The sequence below is a fragment of the Phalacrocorax carbo genome, chromosome 21, assembly GCF_963921805.1.
Source record: "Phalacrocorax carbo chromosome 21, bPhaCar2.1, whole genome shotgun sequence".
Lineage (NCBI taxonomy): Eukaryota > Metazoa > Chordata > Aves > Suliformes > Phalacrocoracidae > Phalacrocorax > Phalacrocorax carbo.
This window is the reverse complement of record NC_087533.1, coordinates 3,272,603-3,294,860: the sequence shown is the minus strand read 5'-3', so window position 1 is coordinate 3,294,860 and position 22,258 is coordinate 3,272,603. Positions and strand designations below refer to the sequence as shown.

At 55.7% G+C, this 22,258-nt stretch overlaps 1 protein-coding gene across 5 annotated transcripts in view; it reads right to left on the bottom strand.

The window, feature by feature from the left end:
• The window catches only part of LOC135316683 (protein CEPU-1), a 354,709-nt gene that overhangs the window by 4,987 nt on the left and 327,464 nt on the right, over positions 1-22,258 (bottom strand). For all 5 annotated transcript variants that reach the window (XM_064470905.1, XM_064470908.1, XM_064470907.1 and 2 more), the window contains 3 exons: positions 5,145-5,279; positions 4,322-4,442; positions 2,324-2,475 (listed from right to left, as the gene is read on the bottom strand). In XM_064470905.1, coding sequence (XP_064326975.1) covers positions 2,324-2,475; positions 4,322-4,442; positions 5,145-5,279 — 408 coding nt within the window. The remainder of the gene's footprint in view (positions 1-2,323; positions 2,476-4,321; positions 4,443-5,144; positions 5,280-22,258) is intronic.

Genomic DNA, 22,258 nt, shown 5'->3' with positions numbered 1-22,258 from the left:
ATGGGGTTGTTTGGGATACTGATTACCAGGTTATTGGGGATACCGATTACCAGGAAGCCTGGTGGGGAAGAGAGCCAATATGGGCAGGTAAAGGCGCCAATGTTCATCACTTACAGCATGGACTTTTTTGGGGAACAAATGGTTGTTAGGCTCATTAACATCCAAGGTTAGCTCTACATCCGAGACGGGATAACTCCTCTGCCGCAGCTCAGGGGAACCCGATGCAACTGCTGATACCGACAGCAGGTGAGGATGAGCCCTTCCTGCAATGGCACCCCCGGCATCCTCCGCTCTCCCCAGAGAAACCGCTTCCCTGGCCTGGGGCTCCCCCGAATCACGTCCAGTCCCTGCCCAAGGATAGTGAGAAGCAGACATTGTTTCCCAAGGTCTCAACCGTGCTGCAACGACACACTAAACAACCTGACACATACTTCAAGACTGCCCGCTATCCCAGTGTGCTCTGCAATGCTAATCACCCAGCCTCCTAGCCCTGAGCCACCCCACCGAGGGGCCTGGGGACGAGGAAGGCTCGTCTCCCTCTCCACTCCCCTCCAGACATACAATAACAAGAGGTGAGGAAAAGACAAGGCAAAGGAAAGACAGTGCTTTGCGGCACAGAGCCTTGCAAGTCGCCCGGCGCACGCTGCTTGAGCTTGTGCGCTCAGGGAGAAAACAGTGGAAGAGAAAAATTACACGGCGACGGATTATTTACGAGTTTGCAAAGACACCAGCACCGGAGATGCCTGGAATGATGACAGCTGGTTGCCAACACATTATCCCCCTTCCAGGGAGAACAAAACTAGCCAGGAGGAAAAAAAGGGTGCGCTGCTTTGGTGTGGGGGGAGCGACACAACACACTGCATGGCCACTGCAAAAGGGTGACAAACACCACAGAAACACCTACTGAGCCCCCCCAAACCAGTCACCGCACCCGCTCACGCTGAACCAGAAAAGCTTCCCATGCACGTACACGATGATGGAAGGAAGAGACGAGATGGGCATTGCCTTCTGCAAAGATACGCAGGAGGACAGCGGCAAGGAGACCCTTCCTCCTACCCTGCAACGCTTCCTTCCTTTTATTGGGTTTTTCCTTCCACTTCTTGCAACCATCGCACGCCTACAAGCGGGCCAAGCCCCCACGTTTGGCCCCACCGGGACCCTGCTGCGCTCCAGCCCTGTCTCTCCTACAGAAGCAGGGGTCTCCTGCATGGTTTCTGTGGGTTTAACTAAACCCTTTGTACACACTAGGAAAGGGTTTGCAATACCAGGATAGCTTGAGGCTGTAGGAAACCAGCGCTTTCCATCAAACTCTCTTAGCGGTGATTACTGCCAACCTCCGCGCCGCTCCGCGGTTCGCTTACCCCGGGCCAGTTTTCATGTCACCCACAGTCAGCGCTTGCCACAGGGTGGGACTGTCAGAGGGAGGGTGGCAAGGAGGAAGACAATGTTGGGGTGATGTTGGGAGAGGATGGAGGTCCCCACGTCCCTCTTCTCCCATATGGTTCAGCAGTGAGGGGCGCCCACCCCATATCCCTGGCAGGGAAATATTCTCACGGCAGTGGCCGGGGATGAGGTCTGCTGCCCATCTCCGGCTCTCGGTGGCTGTGAGAGGGATCTGGGGAGTGCAGCCCCCTGCTGTGGCTCTGCCACTGCCTGAAGAGGCTTAACAAACACACCAAGCAATTACAGCCCTTCCCGGCCACGAGCGGTGTCAGATGGATGCATCCCTCTCATCACAGCTCTGGCACGCAGAGAAAACAGCCCCCAGGACGAGGGTACAAAACTGCTCCCTCTCCCCGCCTTCTGCACCTTCCCGCCGCTCTCTGCCACCATCAGTAAGAATATATTTGCTTGGCAGGAGCAGAAAACATGACCTGGAAGGTGGTAGAGCCACGGGGGCCATTTATTCTTGGGTGGGCATAGGGTGCACTGCACGGCAGCCTGCGGCATGGTCCCGCAGGTTTGCCACGATGACCCTGAGCACCATCTCCCACCAATCAACACAGGAGGGTGCCCTGAAACAGAGACTCTTAGGTATTCCTCAGAGCGAGTAGGTGGAAACCCACAGCCGAGTCCTAACTTTGCATCAATGGCAGACCCCAAACATGGCACCAAACACCTCTTGGCAGTGCCAGACATGGCACTCAAGTCAGGAGTTAGGTTTGGAGGCTTTCACACGTTCCCTGGGCTCACCACAATCCCCAACCCACGTGCTGGGGCAGAAAGGATTAGCAGCGAATGCACATCTCCCCCAAAAGACAAGTGAGACCCTTCCCACATTGGTGGTCTCACTGTTAAGCCGTGGCCCCTCGGCGCTACTCACCGTAGAGGATCATGCTGGCGTTGGTGTTTCCTAGCTGGTTGGAGGCTACGCAGGTGTAGTTGCCGTAGTCCTGCTCGGAGACATTGAAGAAAGTCAGTCTGGAGAAGAAGGCTTTGTTCTCCACCTTCAGTCCTTTCTGTCCTTCAGCCAGCCTGGGAGAAAGGCAGAAGGAGAAGTGTCACGGGGATGGCATCGGGAGGAAAAGTACCCACCATTTTCCATGACCCACTATCCACCTGGTCCTGCCTGAGAGCAGGGATGTGAAGCTTAAGGGAAAGATCAGGCATGGAGAGGGAGAAGGGAAGGTATTGGGAGAGATATGGGAGACGGACGCTGCTCTGCTGGGTCTCGTCCCTCAGCTGCCAGCCCACACCGTCCCCATGATGTCTACAGGCATCCTCGCAGATGCAGAGTCACTGCTGAAGGGGATGGCTTTGGGGCCATGCAAAGGGAGGGATGCCCACACGCCCAGGGAGGTATCTGGGAAAGGCTCCTTCCCTCGCAGCAGAAGAGCCCGGCTTCCCTCTTCCCATCTCTGTGGGATGCCTTCTCTCACCTTCCCCTTCCCTGACCCCCGGCAGCTCCCCGCATGCCCCTGAGCGGGCTGGCAGCATGCTCAGGCAGCAGACGCGGCCCTGCAGACCCCTTTGGTGGACCCAAATGCCGGCACCGTGGTGGGCTCTGCGCCGCGTAGCGGGGAGCACTTCTCAGCCATCACAAACAGTGAAGCCTTAACCAAGTGCCTTGACATCCCTGAACCGGTGCCCCCTCCCGCTTCACTCCTGCGGCTCTTTTACTTGCTAATTCCACCCGGGAGGTGCCGGCTCCCCATTATCACCCCTTATCACCCCTGACGGGCCCCGACTGCCGATCCGGGCGGGCTGAGCACGCTCCTGCCGCTGCTTCCCGGGCCCTCGTGATCTGACCTACTTCTGAGCGAAGCCTTTCATCTGCCACGCAAACATCCACCGCTTTATACACTCTGCCTGCTCCTTTCCTCCCAAAACAGCCTAGGCAGGCGGCCCCAGCCTCCCCTCCAGCTCCTGCAGCATCTTTTTTGGCCAAAACATGCCTCCTTATTAGTTTCCTTTGTGGCTTGTCCTGTGTTTGGATGCACCATGGCCCCTCTGGGCTTCCCAGGGAGAAGCAATGCAAAAATGGGTTAAAAAAGCTTTGCCTGGGGTCAGAGAGAGACGTTTGCTCTGGAGTGGGACCCTACCCCCGCCGGCTGCACTGCTCCTCCCCTCACCCCTACCCATGGCCCTGTGCTGCTGCTTTGGCAGGACAACTTGAGCTGCCGGTTGACCTAAAAGGGTGACTTTCACCCCAGTTCTGCGCAGGCCATCTCTGCGGTGTAGTAAAACCTGTTTCTCGACCGACACCACATTTCTTCTGCTTTTCCAAGAGCAAGAGGCTGATGCTGCCTTCTGGCCAAAGCATTTAAAAAGATGACAGGGATTTCATCCGCTCCTAAGTACTTGGATTTGCACTGCCAATATCGCTCTTGGCCATTATGCTTCACCCAGTCGGGGATTTACCGTGAGACCGTAAACCGGAGAAACAGGCAGCAGCAAGCCGGCCCGCGCTGCCCACCCCGATGGAGGCCAAAACCTGTCTGACAGAGGCTCCTGTAAAAATCACCCCCCTCAAATGCCCCTTATCTATTTTCCACTGCGCAGACAGCGCTGAGTTAAATATAAAGCCCTGGCCTGCTTTTAATAGATACCGAGCGGCGGCAGCTCCTGCTGTGAGCGGCGGGTGCCGTGGACACCGGCCGCCTGCTGAGATGCCCGGATTAGCCCCCGACAAGCACGAGCTGCTGCTACCTCTACATCCAAACCCAGGTTGAGCCAAGGGTTATCACGGATTCCACCGGTTACCACGGCCCCATCGCCGAGACGGGCCCGGCTAGCGAACGCCGAAGCTGCCGCCACTGGGCACAGCTTGCACGGGGTCGGTGCGTGCCCTCCCGGTTTTGCCCCCCACCCGGGCTCTTACCGCTTGTCATCTTTGTACCACTGGAAGTCAGCAGAGGGGACGGCGGAGGCTTCGCACAGCAGGATGCCCTTCTGCCCCACCGGCACCCCGGTGCTCTTCGCGTCCGAGATGTACGGCGGGTCTGCGGGGAGGATGGGAGCCTGGGTTCAGTGCCCGGCAGCCGCGGGCCTCCTGCCCTCTCCTCTTGCTCCTCAAGCTCCCTTTTCTTTCCCCGCATTTAGAAAGGAGTCTAAACCATCTCTGAGCCCGTGCCTAAGTCCTGCCACATCTGTCCAGGGGGTTTTGGGCAGATGGGGGACCCCACACTGCAGCCTAGCACGGGCTTCTCCGAGGACCAGAGCCCCACAACTCTCAGGAACCATGTGCAACCCTGTGCCAACCCCATGCAGCTGCATGGGTGGCCAGAGAGGTGTTTAGGAGGGTCTTCACCTCTGCCTTTGAGCACAAATGGTGCTGCTTTCTTCCTCGCTCTATTTCTTTCTTTCTCTCTTGCATTTTTTGCTGAAGGAAAAAAAAAATTCCTATTTACTGCTCACTTCTCTCCTCTCCCCGGAGGTTATCAGCACAGCATCTCACCATGGGCGGAAAACCCAGGTTGATGGAGACAGCTGAGGGGGAGGTGGTAGAAAAAAACGGAGCTCGAGAAGAAGTGGGGAAAAAAGGGCAAAACACCACCTGCTCAGAAAACTGCCGCTGCCTGTCTCAGCTCTGGGGCCCACAGGATGGGTTTGCCTCGCTTCCCACCGCCGGATTCCCATCCCCTCGTGGGGCTGCAGGGTGACCCACTGCGACCCCGCTCCCCGACAGCCCCCAGGCTACTCACAGTTGACGGTGACTTTGACTCGCTGGACGACGGGCGCTGCCACGTCGTTGGAGGCGCTGCACTCGTACTCGCCCGACTGCTCCCGCGTGATGCCCGTGATCTCCAGGTACTCATCCTCGCTGATGAAGCCCACGGCTGCAGGGGCAGAGGGAGAGGGCTGTGAGCGATGGGGAGGCATGGCAAACCTGTGCCCACCGGCCGGTCACCATCTGCGACCGTGTCACGCTGCCTGAGGACACCCACCCCACAAGTCCCGGCTCCTGGCATGCCCAGGTGCCTGTACCTCGCCACGCCAAGAAAACCCCTGCCAGAAACGTGTCTGCAAGTACTGGAGATAATGTTCCCAGCACGCGCAGGATGGGCAAAGCGGTCCTCCCCAAACCCGCACGCTGCTGGAATAACCTGAAATCATCTCTCTTTGGCATCGGCGCATCCCACCACACCCTCCTCCTGGGTGACCCCCAGGCTCCCCCAGCTCTACATAGACACCCCTCTCCAATTTTTCAGTTTCAATTAATTCACAGCCAGTTTATCCCCGTTAATTGTGGTGCCAACACCTCCCTTCAGCTGAATCGCTTTGTCCCTGTGCCGCTCCAGGCTCATTTCTGCGGTACCCATGGGGGTGGGGGCCGCGCTCGCCCTCCTCTCCCCCGCCCGGGCCGCACCGCAGCTCCTGGTTTCGCTCAAAGCCAGGCAGATGCGATCGGCAGCCGTTCCTTTTGTCTGGCGTCTTATGGCCCCCCGCTTCCTTCCGAGAGCCCGCTTCGCTTTGAAGCGCTCCTGGAAACCCGCGGCGCTCGGCTGGCGAGGCGCAGGTGTTGGGCCGCGATAGTCTCCGCGTTGATGGAGATCACGGCGTTACAACAAATGCAGAGGTAAATAAAGAAACTCAGCAATTAGGACACATCCACTGAACGTCCCGGAAAAACATCGCTCGCCCCCAAACGAACAGCACAAGCGGGTTTTCGACAGCCCCTGAACGGGGACAACTGCTCCCTTCCTTTTGTTTACATCTCCCCATCGGATCTCCCGCAGCCGAGACGCTGTAATTACTGCGCGAAGCATCTCCGAGACCAGTGTCACACTTAATATTCCTATAAATTTTAAACGGTAGTCCTTGGTACATATGTGTGGCAATTGGTGTCATATTTTAATTAGGCTTGCCCTACACCATCTGAAATTAATAATAGCTCGAATTACCAGTGTAATTTATAAATTAACATTGCTGCAGCATTAGGAAATAAATTAGCTCTGGACAGCTGTTTCTGGGAGTGAGTGCCAATGGCAGAGAGGCCAAGCTCAGGTCCCCGGTCCCCGGGGGATGCATCGAGCTCGGCCAGCGGAGCCGGGCGATCCCACGCTCGCCCTCACTTCCCACCCAGCTACCGCGGTGCCTGCGGTAGCGCGACCCGACGGGCCATGGCTTGCAACGCTTGACCGGTCAACCGCAGCGTCTTGCTCCTAACAAATGCATGGGAAGTACACACGCGGGAGGCTCCCGTCGGGGCACACCCCGCCTGCATCCCACCGGCTGATACTTTTAGAGCATCTCTTCCCGCGGTACATAAATAGCGAGCGTGGTCACACGCCACCGCTTACCGAGGCGGCCGATGTGAAAGCACAGCTACGCGGGGGTTTGGATGCGGGGCCCGGAGCCGGCACCGATGCAATTTCTGTAACGCCCCCGCACAGCTCGACAGCGGCGAGCACCCTGGGTACCCGCTGGGAACCTGCTGCTGCAATCCCAGGTGCCGCTATTGTCAGCTCAAACTAGCACAAATAGGCTCAGCCGTAATGAAATCACACCTTGGCTCTCACCCCTGCACCAGACCTCGTGGCAGCCGCCTCCGCACGGTGACCCCGGGACTTTGCACATCCGCTGCTCGCTCGCGCGCCCGGCGGCTGAACCGGGGTCCCTGTGTGCACGCACGCAGCCATCCCACCACCCCGGGCTGACCCAATAGGGAAAGCGGCCCCGCACTGCCCTGCGAGCTTCGGAAAGGCTTGAAGCGAGTTTTCCCGTGCAGCCCGCCGTGATGAATTGCTGATATCCACCCGCGCCCAAATTCCCACCCGAGCAGCTCACAGTCAAAACCGCTGAGCTCATCAGTACTTAGCACAACTGAAGGGCAAGATATGAAGGTGTTACCCCAAAATCAATATCCTTCAGAGACACACAAATTGCAGCGTTACATCCAGTGGGCCTGCAGCACTACGGGCTGCAAAAAAAGGCGGGGGGGGGGGAATATTTCTTTCATGGCTGACCTAGAATCAGCTTCTCTGTAGCACAGCGCTGCCTGCTGATAAAATAACGACACAGCCGGTGTCCTTCAGATGCTCCGCACGCAAATCTGACTCCGGTTTGTGCAAAGGCTCAGATAACACTCCGCTTCCTAACTAACCAAAGGCTCTTCCCCGAGCGCGCCGGAGCCGGCTCGCGCACGGCAAGAATTAGCTCTCGCCGTAGCCGAGCTGTAGCGTGCGTCCCTGGTTTGATCTGGGAGCAAAGCAGCTCGAGTGCATTTCATTACCCAGCAAAAGACTTCATTAAAGTAACTGCGAGGGTCAGCTTTCCACCTGCAAAAGCTCAGGAAATTGAGAGATGAAGGCTTCCTCTGTGCCGGCGTAGCAGTGAAGTCTGAGGTACGTGCGTGGTAATCGGCCGACGGAGAGGCAGAGCGTGAAGAGTTCAGGATTTCAGGGTCTGGCACGCTTCACGTTGGCACCCACTGCATTTCGGCTACAGCCCATTGACCCTGACACGCAGAGCGCGCCCTGGACCGAAACGGGATGCTCTGCACCGGAGCTGACACCTGCTTTTGCCCTGAGCACGATCTGGTAGTACTCATCCTTGGGTAACGATGATGGAAGACTGTCCCTGCTTGAGGCCCTGGCCAGATCCTGCCTCAGTAGTGCCAGCTACCACACCTCAAGGAATAAGGTGACATGAGGGCTCCCTGCCCCAAAGGCTGGCGAAACGGGTGACACCAGGCGACCGGGACACCCGCCGCGTCCCCCATCCCCTCCTGCACAAGGGGCTTTGAAGGAAAAACGGGTCCGTAAAGCCGCTTTGCTGCTGCCTGCGCTGCCAGATCGCGCCGGCACCCGCGTCGGCCAAGGGGCGAAGGCACGGACGGAGAGTAATTGCCGAACAGCTCAGCTCCCTGGCCTCTGCATTTTTGCCTATTTATAATGGGAAGTGTTGTTGATAGTTGGACAAATCTCATTCGTGAGTGACTGCCAGGAATGGAAAAACAAATCTACAGGACAGGAGGAGCAGGGCTGGGGTTAGGCAAACACAATCTGTAAGTGCAGACCTGGCTTTATAGAAAGCAGCAGGGTGCCCATGTCACCACGGCTGCTGGGGTCCCCTCAGGGCCGGTGGGGGTGCAGAAGGGACATTTATCTACTCACCAGGCTGCATGGTGACACAGATGCTGCTTTAAGTGACACTTAGCTCCCTGGGCTTAGGACGAGGTTTTGGATGGGGTTATTTATCCAACCAGTCTTGCACATATCAGGCCCTTTGGGATTGCTCCCACCGCTCGCCCAAGACTGGAGCTAGAGCAATGCAATGGGCACCCAACTGCTGTGGTTCCTGCCTCCGAAAGCACCCGGAGCTCGGGGATGCTCGGGGCAGGGCTGGCCCAGGGGCCCGCGGCTCCAGGAGCTCCCCGAGGTGTACCAGCCCTGCTCTGCCTAAATTGATGGTGGGAACTTTTAAAGGCTGTCTCTGCTTGAGCACAATTAGGAGCTGAAAGATTGCAGGAATTAATGGGAGAGCTCTCATCTCCTCAGGAGCTAGAAAACCAGCACAGCCAGCACCCATCGTTATTATTATTAATACTAATACTATAATACAGGCCAGAAATGGAACAGCCACAGACTAGGCAAAAGCATAATCCTTGCTCATCGGCCGAGGATGATGAACTGACCCAGTGCGAGCCGGGGAGATGGAAAACCAGAGCTTGAATCCACCTGCTCCGCGAGCGGGAGCCTGTGCACAGACCACCACGCACTATTTAGGACGTGGTCTGCAACTCTGCAGACCTCCATAAAAAAAAAACCTCAGCGAAGAAGAAGCACAAGCACAAAGGAGCAAGGGGGAAAACTCAGCCCAGAGCTGCAAAATAGCCAAGAGAGACTCGACGCATAACAAATAACCCACATCACGAGCAGAGCCGGGGAGCTCGGCAGCGTTCGGTGTGGCATCTGGGAGCCTCCGGCCAGAGATGGCAGCGAGCAGCCCAAAATACAGAGGTACAGGTAACCGAACAACGTCTCTTGCATGGCGCAGATAAGCCACTGTGGGTACACGAGAGAGATTGCCACCAACAAGGCAGCGGTCGGTGCCGCGCGTTGCGAAGCCGGAGCGCCGGGGAGCTTGGCCGTCACGGCGGTGGGGAGAGGCGGGGGGGTGAGATCCTGGTCTGGCACGGAGCACCCTGGCAAACCCAACACACGGCAAAGCTGCGCTTGGGGTCCTGCCCAGCGTGGGTGCGGTGAGGTGCAGGCGGATGCCTCGTGCATCCCTACTCCTTCCTCCCTGCCTTTCTCCTTCCCTCGCCTCTCCTCGTTTTCCCAGTCCGACTCATCCCCCTTCTGCCTCCTCCTACCCGTTTGCTTCCATTGAGCCTCTGACAAGGTAATAACTCACTGGAAAGCGAACACATGTTCCCAAATTAATTACGTGCCACTGTCCCCTGGCTTGCCACTGCAGCCATGTTCAGGTCTCTAGGACACATCGCTTAGGCTGAACGCTGCCCGCGATGCCACTAAAAAAATCTTTGCTGAACCGGGACTGCGGCGCAGCTCTGTGCCGCTGTGTCCTGCCAGCGACCCGTGGTGTGCCGAGCGAGGCGAGCGGCACGGCTACCGGCATTGCTTCCGTGCACCGTGCTTGCTCCTGAGGACCGCAACCCCAACGGAGCGCTCCCTGCCCCGAGCCACATCACGCCCACCGCACGGCATGCGGCGCCCAGCAGCAACGGCATACCTTCCCCGCTGCCACGTGCCCACGCCAACCCCAGCACCTCGGATCAAGGCCAGCCATCCGGGGCTGTGAGATTTCCACCTCTAAAGCTCAAAGGCACAACCTCAGCAGCCATCCCGTGATGGGTTTGATCTCTGGATGCCCAAAGCCCCAGTGCCGGTCCCGGGGCGTTACCCTGCCTGCTACGGCGTGCCGCTGCGTTTGCCGGGCACCGATCCTACTAGCCAGGATCGGCCGGAGAAGGAGAATATTTTATGGAGATAATTTTATTAAAATGTTTACAACAATGCAGATATTGACATCTCACTTCAATCAATAGCACAATTTATTGTCCTTCAAGGTGAACATTAAGCCAAGCTGCCCATTAGTCAATATTTACCTCCAAGGTCTATAAATCTTTATAGGGGCCTCAGCGGATGTTGACAGCAGCTGATTCCAGATAAGTAAAAGTAAGAGCGTGAAACATTGCTCCTTTTGGAGGTGAAATAGTAACTAGTTAATTACAGTCCCTACAGCGATTGTGAACTATCAATTTATGGCTACTTCTGGCAATAAAAATTAACATCGCACAGACTCCAAGTGACGCGCTGAGGCCGGGAGTCATATATTCCAAGCGTCACTCCAGCGCGGTAGTGATGACCGCCCTATAACAGTTTATAGTAAATAAATAAAACACACAAAGGTAATAAGAGCGAATTGTTGGCGCCTGAGACCCACTTTACCTCTCCTCTGCTGTGGCAGCGGGTGGACAAGTGCAGGGCGGGTGATTTAGTAGCATCGCACGGGCAGCTCGGCTCCCGGTGTGCAGGGAAGGCGGTGGGGGAAGGAATCACCCCGAATGCGGGCTCTCAAAGCAGGCAGAACAGCCCTGCTGGTGTGGGTAAAGAAGAGCTAAGGCTGCCTCCAGCGCACACCCTGGCCGAAGGTGGGGGAAGCACCTGCTTCACCTCTTATTAATCAGTATTACCCACTCCTGACTGCTTAATTAACCCATACAGAACGAAGTTCAGGCAGTTCAAAAATTCCCTTTCCTTTTTTCTTTTGATCAGGCAAATGACACTGGTTAGGGCAGCTTTCCCTCTGTGCACCCCCTCTTTCCAACTCCCCCGTGCCAGCTTAACGCTGCCACGCTCCAGCAGAGAAAGATTGGGGGTAATTAACCTGCTGGAAATCATCCAGCTCAATCATTAAAAAAATGATTTTTTTAAGATTACCCTATCGACCCAGGCAAGCATGGCACGCTCCTCTCCTCCTCTCGCAAATATTACATCCCTGTTTCACAAGCTCCAGCCGTTTCCACCTGCGACCCCCCCTTAGAGGAGCGATGCCTTTAGGAAGCGCACCTACACGACCAGCGTACGGCAGATATGGGGGATGAACCCTGTATCTTCATTCTTCACAAGCCTTCAGAAGGACCGTACCCCCAGAAACAGGCACACAAAGACTGCATCATGCTTACACGGGGCCGAGTCTCTCCTATTTTGAAGTTTCCCCAACAACAAGGACAGAAATCTCTCCTCTTACACATTTTTCCATGTTAATTAGCACGTTTCCGTGGCCTGATGTTGTGCGAAGCCCCAGGGGATGGTGCTCTGGCTGCCTGGCTTTTGCGCGGCACTCAGGACTTTGCAGTAGCTCCCCATCGCTGCCGCGACCTGGGGTCCCTCCCCATCCTCACACCCCAGGGGCAGCGACCATCACCAATTTTTCCTGGTGTCGCCAAAGAGAGGGGAAACATCATTTCACCTGCTCGTACCCTTCATTAATCTGGATTTGGCAGAACTCACAGCCATTTTTCCTCCGTGCCCTCGTGCGCGGTGGCTCAGGCTGCGAGGGAGAGGGGTGGCCGGTGCTGACCGCTGCGCCGGGGGCTCCCAACGCACCGCGGGCAGGTGCAAGCTGAGAGATGCGTCCATGCTTGCCATAAAGTCCTTCTCCTGCACTGGTATCAGCATCCCCTCCTCCCCTGGGCTGCGGGAGCCTCTCGTCGTGCACGGCCATGCGGCACCGCGGCTTCTCTTCTCCTCGCAACTATTTTGGGTGCAACGGGGAGCCAATAGTGCCTCGCGTTTCTCCTTGAGATGCAATAAAGGAGCCTCCTGGGCATGATTTTGGGCTGATATGAGCAGAGGTGAACGTTTCTGAAAGCTCCATCTCTGGTTGCCCGCGAGCACAGGGACAGGACACAGGGATTTATTTCCACAGGTGCCCTCTGAATGCAACCACCAACCGGGAGCCATCAAGAAGGCTGCAGCTCTGCATCCTGCTGCCAAACCTCCACTCTCTGCTGCCAGGGAAGACATTTTCTTTGACTTCTTGTGCTACACAGAGCTAGATCTGAGACAGGGCCCACCTTTGTGGCTGCATTTGCTCAGTGATTGTACAGTCAGCTCCAAGACCACGCTTGGGGTCACATGTCCTACAACTACTTAAATATTTAAGTGGGTACATGCAACACGTCTCACTAATCACTGGGACATACAACTTGCAGAGACCCTCCAGATGCCACCACATCTCCTGCTCCTGGTCGCTCAGCCTATATGCACAGCCTACATGCACAGCCTGCAGCCTATATTCGCCATCCACACCACGGACACCCAAAGCAAGGCACGGGGAGCCAAAACGTGAGTGGGCTCCCCCGGCACAGCCACCTTGCCACCGTACCCTGCGTCCCGGGCCGGACCTCCTGCAAAGCCGTGCCGCAGCACGCCGGGGGTGCCGGCCTGGTCCGCTCGCCTCCCCGGTGCTGCACAGCGCAGCCGAGTCTGTCAAGCCACCCATTATAGCACCATTGTGCAGAGTTTTTAGCTTATAAGTCCTTGAAAGTTTCCCACTGTGACTCGTCGAACAAGATCTTTTTCACTTTTCCTCTCTTCTCCGCTAACAATATTTATACTCATTTCTTTTATTGAAATCTATCTGCCGCCCGTTCTATTAAAGCCGCCTGAGTGGCAGCTCCTATTCTCCAGGAGCCTGCAGCCCATCTATTCTCCAGACAATGAGGTACAAGCAGTCTATCTTCTATTGTGCTTCCCGGCCTTCGGCTCCCAAATCTTCCATCTCAAAAAGGTATGTCAGGAACGCCTCCATGCAAAAGATTGGAATCCCGGGCTACACGGGGGCTTCCCGGTGCCGGCCGGGCTCGCTGCCCTCCCTCTCCGGGCAAGCATCTCTGGGAGGACGTTGCCACGGTGCCCGTGATCCCTCGGGGATGCTTCTCCCCCATCCCCTGCGCACCGCGATTTGTACTTAAACGCAGTTTGTCGCCGTCAGGCAGCTGCTGCACGCGCACGGCTCGCTGCTGCTGGGATGTTTGCGCGCCTCAGACAACTTATTTGTTACCGGGAATAAAAGAGAAGCATTAAACCTTTTGTTTGCAAGAAGTAGTTTATGGAAATTAATATTTAAAGAAACAAAACAACACAACTCGGGGACCAACCACCCTTGAACAGGGCTCTAACTCAGGAACAAACGAGTCGAATGAAGAATGAGCCCTTTTGTTGCGGCACATGGGAGAGTCAGGCTAGCTCGGAGGCAGCTCAGGGCTCGGCAAACTGGCAGCAACCGTCCTTGGCCTCCCCAGCCCCTGCCTCCTCCTGGGGTGCTGGGAGAGGCCACCGAGCCCCAGGAAAAAAAAGATCCAGGCAGCAAGGGCCACCCTTTTAGAGCAAATTAGCAACAGTTGCAGTTCGCAAAGCACCTAAGAGGTGTCAGACCTGTAGCAAAGATGGGTGCTGTAGCTCATTAGAGGGCTGCTTAACGATAGGCATGCAATATTCACAAGCACAGAGTCAGACATCATCCTCCTCGGCCCCTGGGGTCCACCTGCTCGGAGGGCGAGGTGGTGGCCCTCATGGTGGCACCGGAGGAAGCGTTCGGCAGAGGCTGCGACGGGCACCGCGACGCTTCCCACGCAGCTTTTCTGCCTCCTTGCAGGAAGGCACGCAAAAGGCACGCAAAAGGCACATGAGAACCAAATATCGAGGCTCCCACGGAGCCAAGCCCTCTCCAGAGAGTTACTGATGAGACAGCATCTCCTGGCAGCTCCGTACTCCCGCTTGAGCACCGATGCTGCTCTCAGGGCACCCGAGCCGCTCTTCCTCCCATGCTCCCTCCCGCACATCATAGAGCCAGACCCCAGCGAGCCACCCAACAAGAAGTGCCCTCTCCTTTCTTTCCTTACTCTTTCTTCCTCCCCGCGATTTCTTCCCCGGTTGCCACTTGCAAGGTGAGAGAGGACAGCATCGCCAGAATGGAAGATTCTCCTGCGTGCCCTCTCCCAGCAGCGGCCCTAATTCATTTTTCATGGCCCCTTGCAGTGACAAAAGCCGTTGCTTCTCTCTTGCAAGCGTGCGCCATGCAATAAGTCAAAGCTGATGTGCATTTTCCCCCTGGGTGCCGAAGCTGTGCTTTTGATTTAATTTGTCCTGTTGTTTGGCTCTCAGCCTTTGCCGGTGAGTTCCTTTGGAGAGGCGGCAAGGTAAGGGCCCCATACGCGCGGAGGGGCTGCCTGACAGATGGGGTACGGTGGGTAGTGTTTAAATAATTTGCTGCAATGATACCAAGATGTTGGAGGGTGACAGATGCTGCCAGAGAAAATCGCTCAAACACACGCATCCTGTTTACGGGAGTGCTGCTCCTCGATTAAATCCTGTTGCAACTCGGCTTTCCTGGAGTCCATCCCATTTCTGGCAGCTTTCTCGCTGTCTCTAGGAGAAGCTGTGGTGCAAAAGGCTTGGCGAGGAGAGATAACACCAAGAAATGAGGTGAGGTGGTCCTGCCCGCTATTTGCAGGACTCTCGCAAAGCACCCCCAAAAAAAATACCCAGCGGGGATACTGGTGGTGAGATCCACCACATCCCCTCCCAGCCACGTGCTCCTGCATGCAACCGGCATTGCTCTGCAGGCAAAAGCATCCCCGTCCCCAGCCAAACTCGAGGAGCCCTGCTTTCCTCCGGATTTGTCTGAAAAACAGCCGCTGGCGGCCAGGACCGCAGGGTCCTTCTGGCTGCAGATTTAAACCCAAAGGCTTTCTCCGTAGGACAAGCTCTTAAGAAGCAATTGCAATCCAAGGCGTTAAATGGCTGTAACCTCAGTTAAGCTGTATTTCAGCCGCATTAAGAAAATATCCCTAGGATGGGAAGCGAGTGGTATAATGGCATTAGAGTGAAAAAAATAAGCATCAAGTGCCGGCTAAATCCATCCCCAGTGCTGGCAAGAAGTTATGGGGATGTGGGAAACTTTCCCTTCTCCCGCGTACCCCTGCACAGAGCTCCTGGCAAGCCCAGACATGGATTTCTGCAAACTGAGTGTATTTTCTTTCCCTCCTCTTCCCCTGGGACTCCCCAAACTGTCTTCAACCCCCGGAGCCGTCCGAATCACGGCAGGGTGAAGCTCGCTGTCTCCCCTCCATCATCTTTAGTCCGCCTTTATTTTTTCAGACACGCTATTTTCCAGCCCAGTGGCCTTGCTCTGTCCCTCGTGTTTTATGGCACTGATGTCTCCATTTCTGGAGGATCATTCGCAATATTGCAGCTTACTGAGAGAAGCTGGGGGAAATGCACGGGCGGCGAGATGGATGGGCTCGGCATGGCTGGGGAGCACGGGGGGCTGGCGAGGATGCCGTGGAGACGGGGAGCCATGGGCCGTGCCAGGAATTGCAGGGATGGGTGATGCTGGTCTCTGGGCACTGGGAGGGACTGGGAACAGGGAGACTGGAGGCTGGGCTGGGTCCCATCTCTCAAGCCCATTATCCCCTCTCCAGGCCTCCTGTGAAGGTATTGGCCCCGCTACAGGTGCTGGGAGTGTAGCAAGAGGCATTGCTCTGCAAGGGAAAAGCCATTTTAAATAACAGCAGCGTATCACAGGAAGGGGGAAAACCCATGGGCTACGGCATTGCTCTGGCTTTAAATTATACTGTAGGAGGATAAAAATAAAAGAGAGGAAGACAGAAGGAGAGAGACCAGAAGGAAAAAGAATTGCCATTGTTTTACCAAGCAGATGGGAAAGTTCAGGGGATCAGAAAAAGACTATTATTATCTTGACTTGACCGAGAGAAGATGGGAAAGGAAGAGGCATTTTCTTCCCCTGCAGCGAGGAATGCAGTGGCAGAAGTCATTTCAGCAAAGAGTCGGAAAGAAACGGTGCCATCAGCTCCGGGCAGTGCCCGAGTTATCCCCACGGCCTGGGCACGCCACTGGGATTTGGCTTTTTGTCCTCTTCCCCCAGCAGTGACACCACATCAGGCACCGCTATTGCAAGGACAGGGTGGTGGGCAGGGGAGGGCTAACCAGGGCGCACATCCCTCACCGCCTCCAGCTGCAGCAAGGTGCCAGCTGTGCCGCCAGATGTGCCCGCTGCCAGCGGCACTGCAGCTGTGGGCACCTCTCCGTGGCACCACCAGCCCTGGTGCAGTCTGCCTGCCCAGCCTCGTGGCAGCACCGCCTGCCCCAGAGCAACCGCTCCATTTGCTACAAACCATTGAAGAATACACTAAATACACAACAAACCTCCCCGCTTTTCCTGCTGGCCACGTTACCCCGAGCTGTACAAGCGCAGCAGCGTTTCTCAGCCTCACCAGAGACAAGGAAACTCTCTTTCTACCCACGTTTAGGCTAAGGGAAGGGCACAGCCCCGAAGCCCACGGCACCAGCCAAGCACAGACACCAACAACTGATTTACAAGCTGGAGCAGACACTGGTGCAGCATCTTCCCTGCCAAGAATCAAGGCCATGGGACAGGGAAACGAGGAGGTGGAGCGCAGGTCTGCTCCGTCGGAGCATCCTTTGCCCACCACATCCCTCCTTGCTGCCAGTTTCTTTGCCACTCTCCAACTTTACTCCCTTTCCCTCCAGCAAATTTTGCATAGTTTCTCTCTTCTCCCCCTTTCCCCCTCTGCCACACAGTCCTCCTCTTGCTCCCTAAACCTCGCCTTGCCACCTTTCCTCCTCTTCAGCCACGTATCTCTGCACCCCCCGGGATGCGGAGAGGGGCTGGCAACCTGCCCTGCCTAATCCTGCGGCTACTGACTCCTTGGGCACTTAATATTCACGACAGAGAGAAACATTTCACGGCGAATTGGACGCACATTCAACTGGAAATGGAAATTTTATGACTCTTCTCACTCTGCGCCACAGATTACACCAGCTGAGAAAACACGGAAGCAAATGAACAACCTGTGAACTGTAAAGTATATTAATAATGAAATCACAGCCCGGGAAATGAAGGCTTTATTCTGTTTATATTCTGCTCCATTAATAGAGAGTGCTCACGCTAGCTCCACCCCATTAGCCGGCAATCTGCGCCGAGGAAGAGTGCAAGGGCGGCAGGGGAACGGCAGCAGGGGGCAAAAACCTCCTTCCTACCAGGGCAACCATGGCAAGGGCAGGAGTTTGGCTGGAAGCGTGTCCTCGTGCTGCCTCCGCCGATGGACGGTGCGGGCAGGCGAATGCGGGAGATGTCTTTGGCCTCAGTGCCCTGCCCCGTGCAAGGCTGGTGAGCGGAGCCGATGTTACAAGGGAAGGAAGGGAGCAAAGGGCGACACCAGGGAAAAGGAAAGGAACAAATTTTGAGGGAAATCAGCTCCAACGCCATCAGAATCCCCCCAGCAAGGTGCCGGCAACAGGAAAACCATCCATGATCAGCCTCGTGGCAGAACTGAGCTTCCTCCCTCTGCTCATTCCCATCGCCTGCCTGCTGGGGCTTGAGCATCTCCATCACTTCTCCGGGTGTCCTTCCCGGCCCTTGTCACGTCACCCTCCAGGGATGGAGGCACCCCTCTCGCACATCCGCAGCCCCGAGGCCGTGCCGATGGCTGCGGGAGAGCAGCGCAGACCGAGCCGGGCTAAGCAGGGCTCGGGCAAATAAACATTTCGGTGCTATTCCCCCCGCACCCAGCCCTGCCCTTGGCTCGGCAGACCTGGGCCATGTGTGAGGCAGCCCAGCCGGGCTCTCTCCTCCCCGAAAACAACTGCGGCAGCTTATGCAAAGCACATCACGGGAGCTAAAATGAGCCGGAGCTGAGTTTTCTATAGCTGAAGCGACCCGGTGTTGACAGAATGGGGACGCATTTCCACAGCTCAGATTTTTATAATAATACCTCGGGGGAGTCTCTGGCAAAGTTTGGCCCAAATATAATTAGTTTGCACAGCTATTAGGGGCTGATAAAAGGTTTTAATTTGTGTGGAGATCTCTCAAATCTCAGACACTCCCGTCCCTTGCTCTTCCCCACGCCAGCTGAATGAAAGGCGAGTCCCAGGCAGGGAGCGAGCCGCTGACACAAAGCCACGCATTTACTGGGGAAGGAGGGAGCCGTGCTCAGCGCTGAAGAAGAGACAGAAAATCCAGCAAGCCGGCGGCGTGTTGGGTTTTGTCTGCCTCGTCCCACCACGCCAAAGAAATAACTAACATAACCCGTTCTCAGCCGAGGGACTGCTGGGGACGGAGAAAAGCCACCAGCATGGGATGATGCTGCCGGCGGTGTGAAAATCGCCGTCTCTGCACAAAGCCGAGGGTGGGATGCTCGGGCGGGGGGTGGCGAGGGTGTTATCGCAGGCCACGGGAGCAAATAGAAACTTCCCCGCTGCCCTAACCTGGTCCTGCCGCCGCTTCGCGCATGCAGGGCTGATGAGATTGTCATGCAAATGTCGGCTCGGGAGCCAGAAAAATAAATCTCTGATTTCCTTATTAACACCGCTTTGTACGGGGTGCCAACTCCCTCACGCCAGGCACGGCAGCAGCACCCTTCGGGAACGTTTGTAACACCGCGGCGGCTCTCGCCCTTGCAGGAAAGGTAGCCAGCAACCGTCGGGACGAGAAGGAGGATGAAACATGGGGGTGCAGGCGGAGCTGCCTGCTTTTGCCCCCCAGTAGGGCAGCAACCGGCAGCGCCGCTGCTGCACGAGAACGACGGGCCCACCTGCTTCCCCGGGCTGAGATAAGGGGTTGAGCACGCTCTGCCTCTGGCGAGGAGGGAAAGCGTGACATTGCAAAGCTATGTTTAGGGAATGTGCTGAAGGAGAGCGGGTTTTTTTTTTCCCCTCCCCTCCTTTTCTTAAGGGAAAGACATTATCTCATTTGTAGCTGGTAGGGGTCTTGTTATTTTCGTACCGAGATGCATATTTTAAAGGCAGCTATGCCAAATATGCAAACAAATCAGCTCAGAGAGTTCATTTCCACCATGTGGGGAATCAAAAATATTACTTTATATATATACATGTACAAGTACATAATCTCCCATTGCTTCGAAAAAAGCAGGAGGAAGCAGGGCACGTCAGCGGAAGGGAAATGCTAAAAGAAGCTACCCACAACCAAGCACTTGGCACGCTAGCTGTGTTTAAGTCACTCCTCGAGGAAAGCAAACTCTAGAGCCCATGATGCGATGCTGCTGGATGCTGGCTCCTGCTGGGCCAGATCCTGCTCCCATGGGAGCCGATGGGGAAACTGCTGGCGCTCAAGGGGCTAAATATTCACCCTGCTCCTGGTGGGATCCCGTTGCTGGTCGCAGCGCACGTCCCCATGCTTCGCAAGCGACCCCTGGCAATGCCAGCCGCCAGCTCCTCCTTCACCACAACCGTGCACAAAACTAGCGTCCATCTCAGTGTCTTCCTTCTCCAAGAGCACTGCAACCGATTTATTTGCACCCCACGCGATGCAAATGGAGCCAGGCCACTGGTGACCCTTTTCCCGGCCGATCTGTCCGGCATGCACTGATTAAGCGCATATCAAAACCGGTGGCAGATTTACAGGTTAACAATGATTTAGTGGAGTGCACCGCAGCCAAATTAATGCCGGCTATAATGTAGTTTACCTCATTAAACAATGCACACCAAGATCCTGTCTGTTGTAAAACAATTGGTCTCTGAAGCCTAGTGTTCATCTTCCAGGGTTGCTGGGAGATAATAAATGGGTAATATTCCGGCGATAATGGTAATGGAGTCACGGCTCAGAGCTAATATTATGGCAAAGCAGTAATTATTTCAACAGTAAACAAGGGGACGGTTGAGCTGCCGACAGGATTGGAGCCGGTTGAAATGCTTCAGTTAATTTAGCTGGAGCCCAGGCCTGCAACTGCCTCCTGGAAGGAGGACGAGGTGTTCGGCCACCGAATGAGTCGGATGAGCCTCCGGGAGATACTTGGCCACCATGAGACCGGGGGGATGCGTGCAATGAGGTGAGGTGGGACGTCACATATGGCACAGTGACCAACCCAACGCTGCAGCTCAGGGTTGGCTCCGCGCTCCATCATACAGCCACGGTAGGAGGACTCGCGGCCCTCCTTCGAGACACCACTTGTGTTGGCTCACACGTCATCTCCCCCAGTCCTTTGTCCTCAAGATGGGCTCAAAGACAGCGTTTCTGCAAGGCACTACAAGCTTTGGTTGGTTTTTTGTTTGTGTTCTGCTCGAGGCAATGCGGACAAACCTCCCTGCTGCCTAAACACCAAGAAAAGAGGTGAGGCGGGCGCTTGGCCTCCTCCAAAACCACCTGAACCCTCAACAGGAGACAAGAGACAGTGCAGAAACACGAGACCTGGGATGAACACAGAAACAGCCTTACACAAACCATCTGCTCACTCCAAGAGAGATTTCCCTGTTAAAAGGACCATCAGAGAGCACAACTTTCTGGTCTAAAGTCAATTAGGCGGCTTGAGGCAGGGTTAAAGGGAGCAACGTTGCGGGATGCTGAGCTGATCACTGTGAGGGACAAGGCAGCACAGAAGCAGGCGGAGATTTTCCCACCCAAGTGGATCCCCCTTTTCTTGATGCCTCCCAGCCGGGCTCCAGATCTCATGTCCGATCCACAAATATCCCCTGCCTCCTGTCCAGAAAGGATCCTGGAAAGATGAAGGCGAGCAGATGATGTGCTTAATGGACAAACTTCCGAGAGGGGAGGACGTGTTCCCTTCCCAGGGACAAGTAACTCTTCAAGCTGGATTTTTTTTTTTTTGCAGTTGCTTGTCCTCTTGTTTTAAGCCCCCCCGAGAGTCAGAGAGAATCAATATATCCAAATATACCGGACTTCTCCCAGAGTCCCTTCGCTGGTTTGCTGCTGATGTATAGACAGATGATCTCATGAGACCTCTGCCACATTAGGCCACTGTGTCTCATCTATCTTAAGTGCATATCCGAGCTGTGATTACTACTGCGTCTGAGTGCCTCACGTCTTGAATGTATTTATCCTCTCATCGGTCCTGGGAGACAAGGGACTGCTGTTGTACCTTTTCCAGGGAGGACGTGGAGGGCCACAGAGGTTAAACGGACTGATTGGTGAGGATATCTGGGCCGCGGCAACATCGGGACCCCCCGAGCATCTCCCCTGTCTCGTGCCTCTGCCTTGCGAAGCACCCAGGCAGCACCTACCCCACAAATCACAGCTCAGACTCAGCTCAGGACTCTGGCTCCACACGGGATCTAGCTTTCAGCGCCGAGCCTAATCCTGAGATTAATGAGGGATTCCCACTATAAAGACCTCTCGATCAGACCTCTTAAGAGTAAATACACCATCAAGCCAAAGCGTAATGTTTTCCTACCCTGGCAGCCTCTGTCTTAAGCCTTACACCAGAATCCATCATACTACAGCAATAATCAAAAAGCAATTAGACAAAACCATGGCAGAAAAGTCCATCAAGGGTCGTTAAGGATGACGACTTGGATGCAGCCTCTGGCTCAGGACGCCCGTGCAAGGCAGACCGGTGTTGGCCAGGCAAAGGTATCTGCATGCACGCACCTAGTTTTTACACCCTTTCCTCGTGTCCCTGGCCCTGTCACGGCAGAATAACCCTGCTTGCCGTCTAACCACAGAGCCCTCGTTATCATTGCTGCTAAGCCATGCCTGCTTCTCCTGGACAGAGGCTGCCGAGCCCTCATTCCTCCTGGGAGAACCCTCACTGCAATTCCTCAGCGCATTTCCCAGGCTTAAGGGAGGCACGACGAGTCTCGTGTCTGCAGCATGGATAAATATCCCCCGGTTAGCTCAACGCGGTGCCGCTCGCTCCGCGCGCTTTGGCGTTGCCCTGTGCCCGGCAGCTCGGGACGCCGCGCTTTTTCCTAGCCAAGAACGTGCAGCCTGCATCTGCTGAGAGATGAAAAGCAACCTGACAACATGGCAATCGCCATGACAA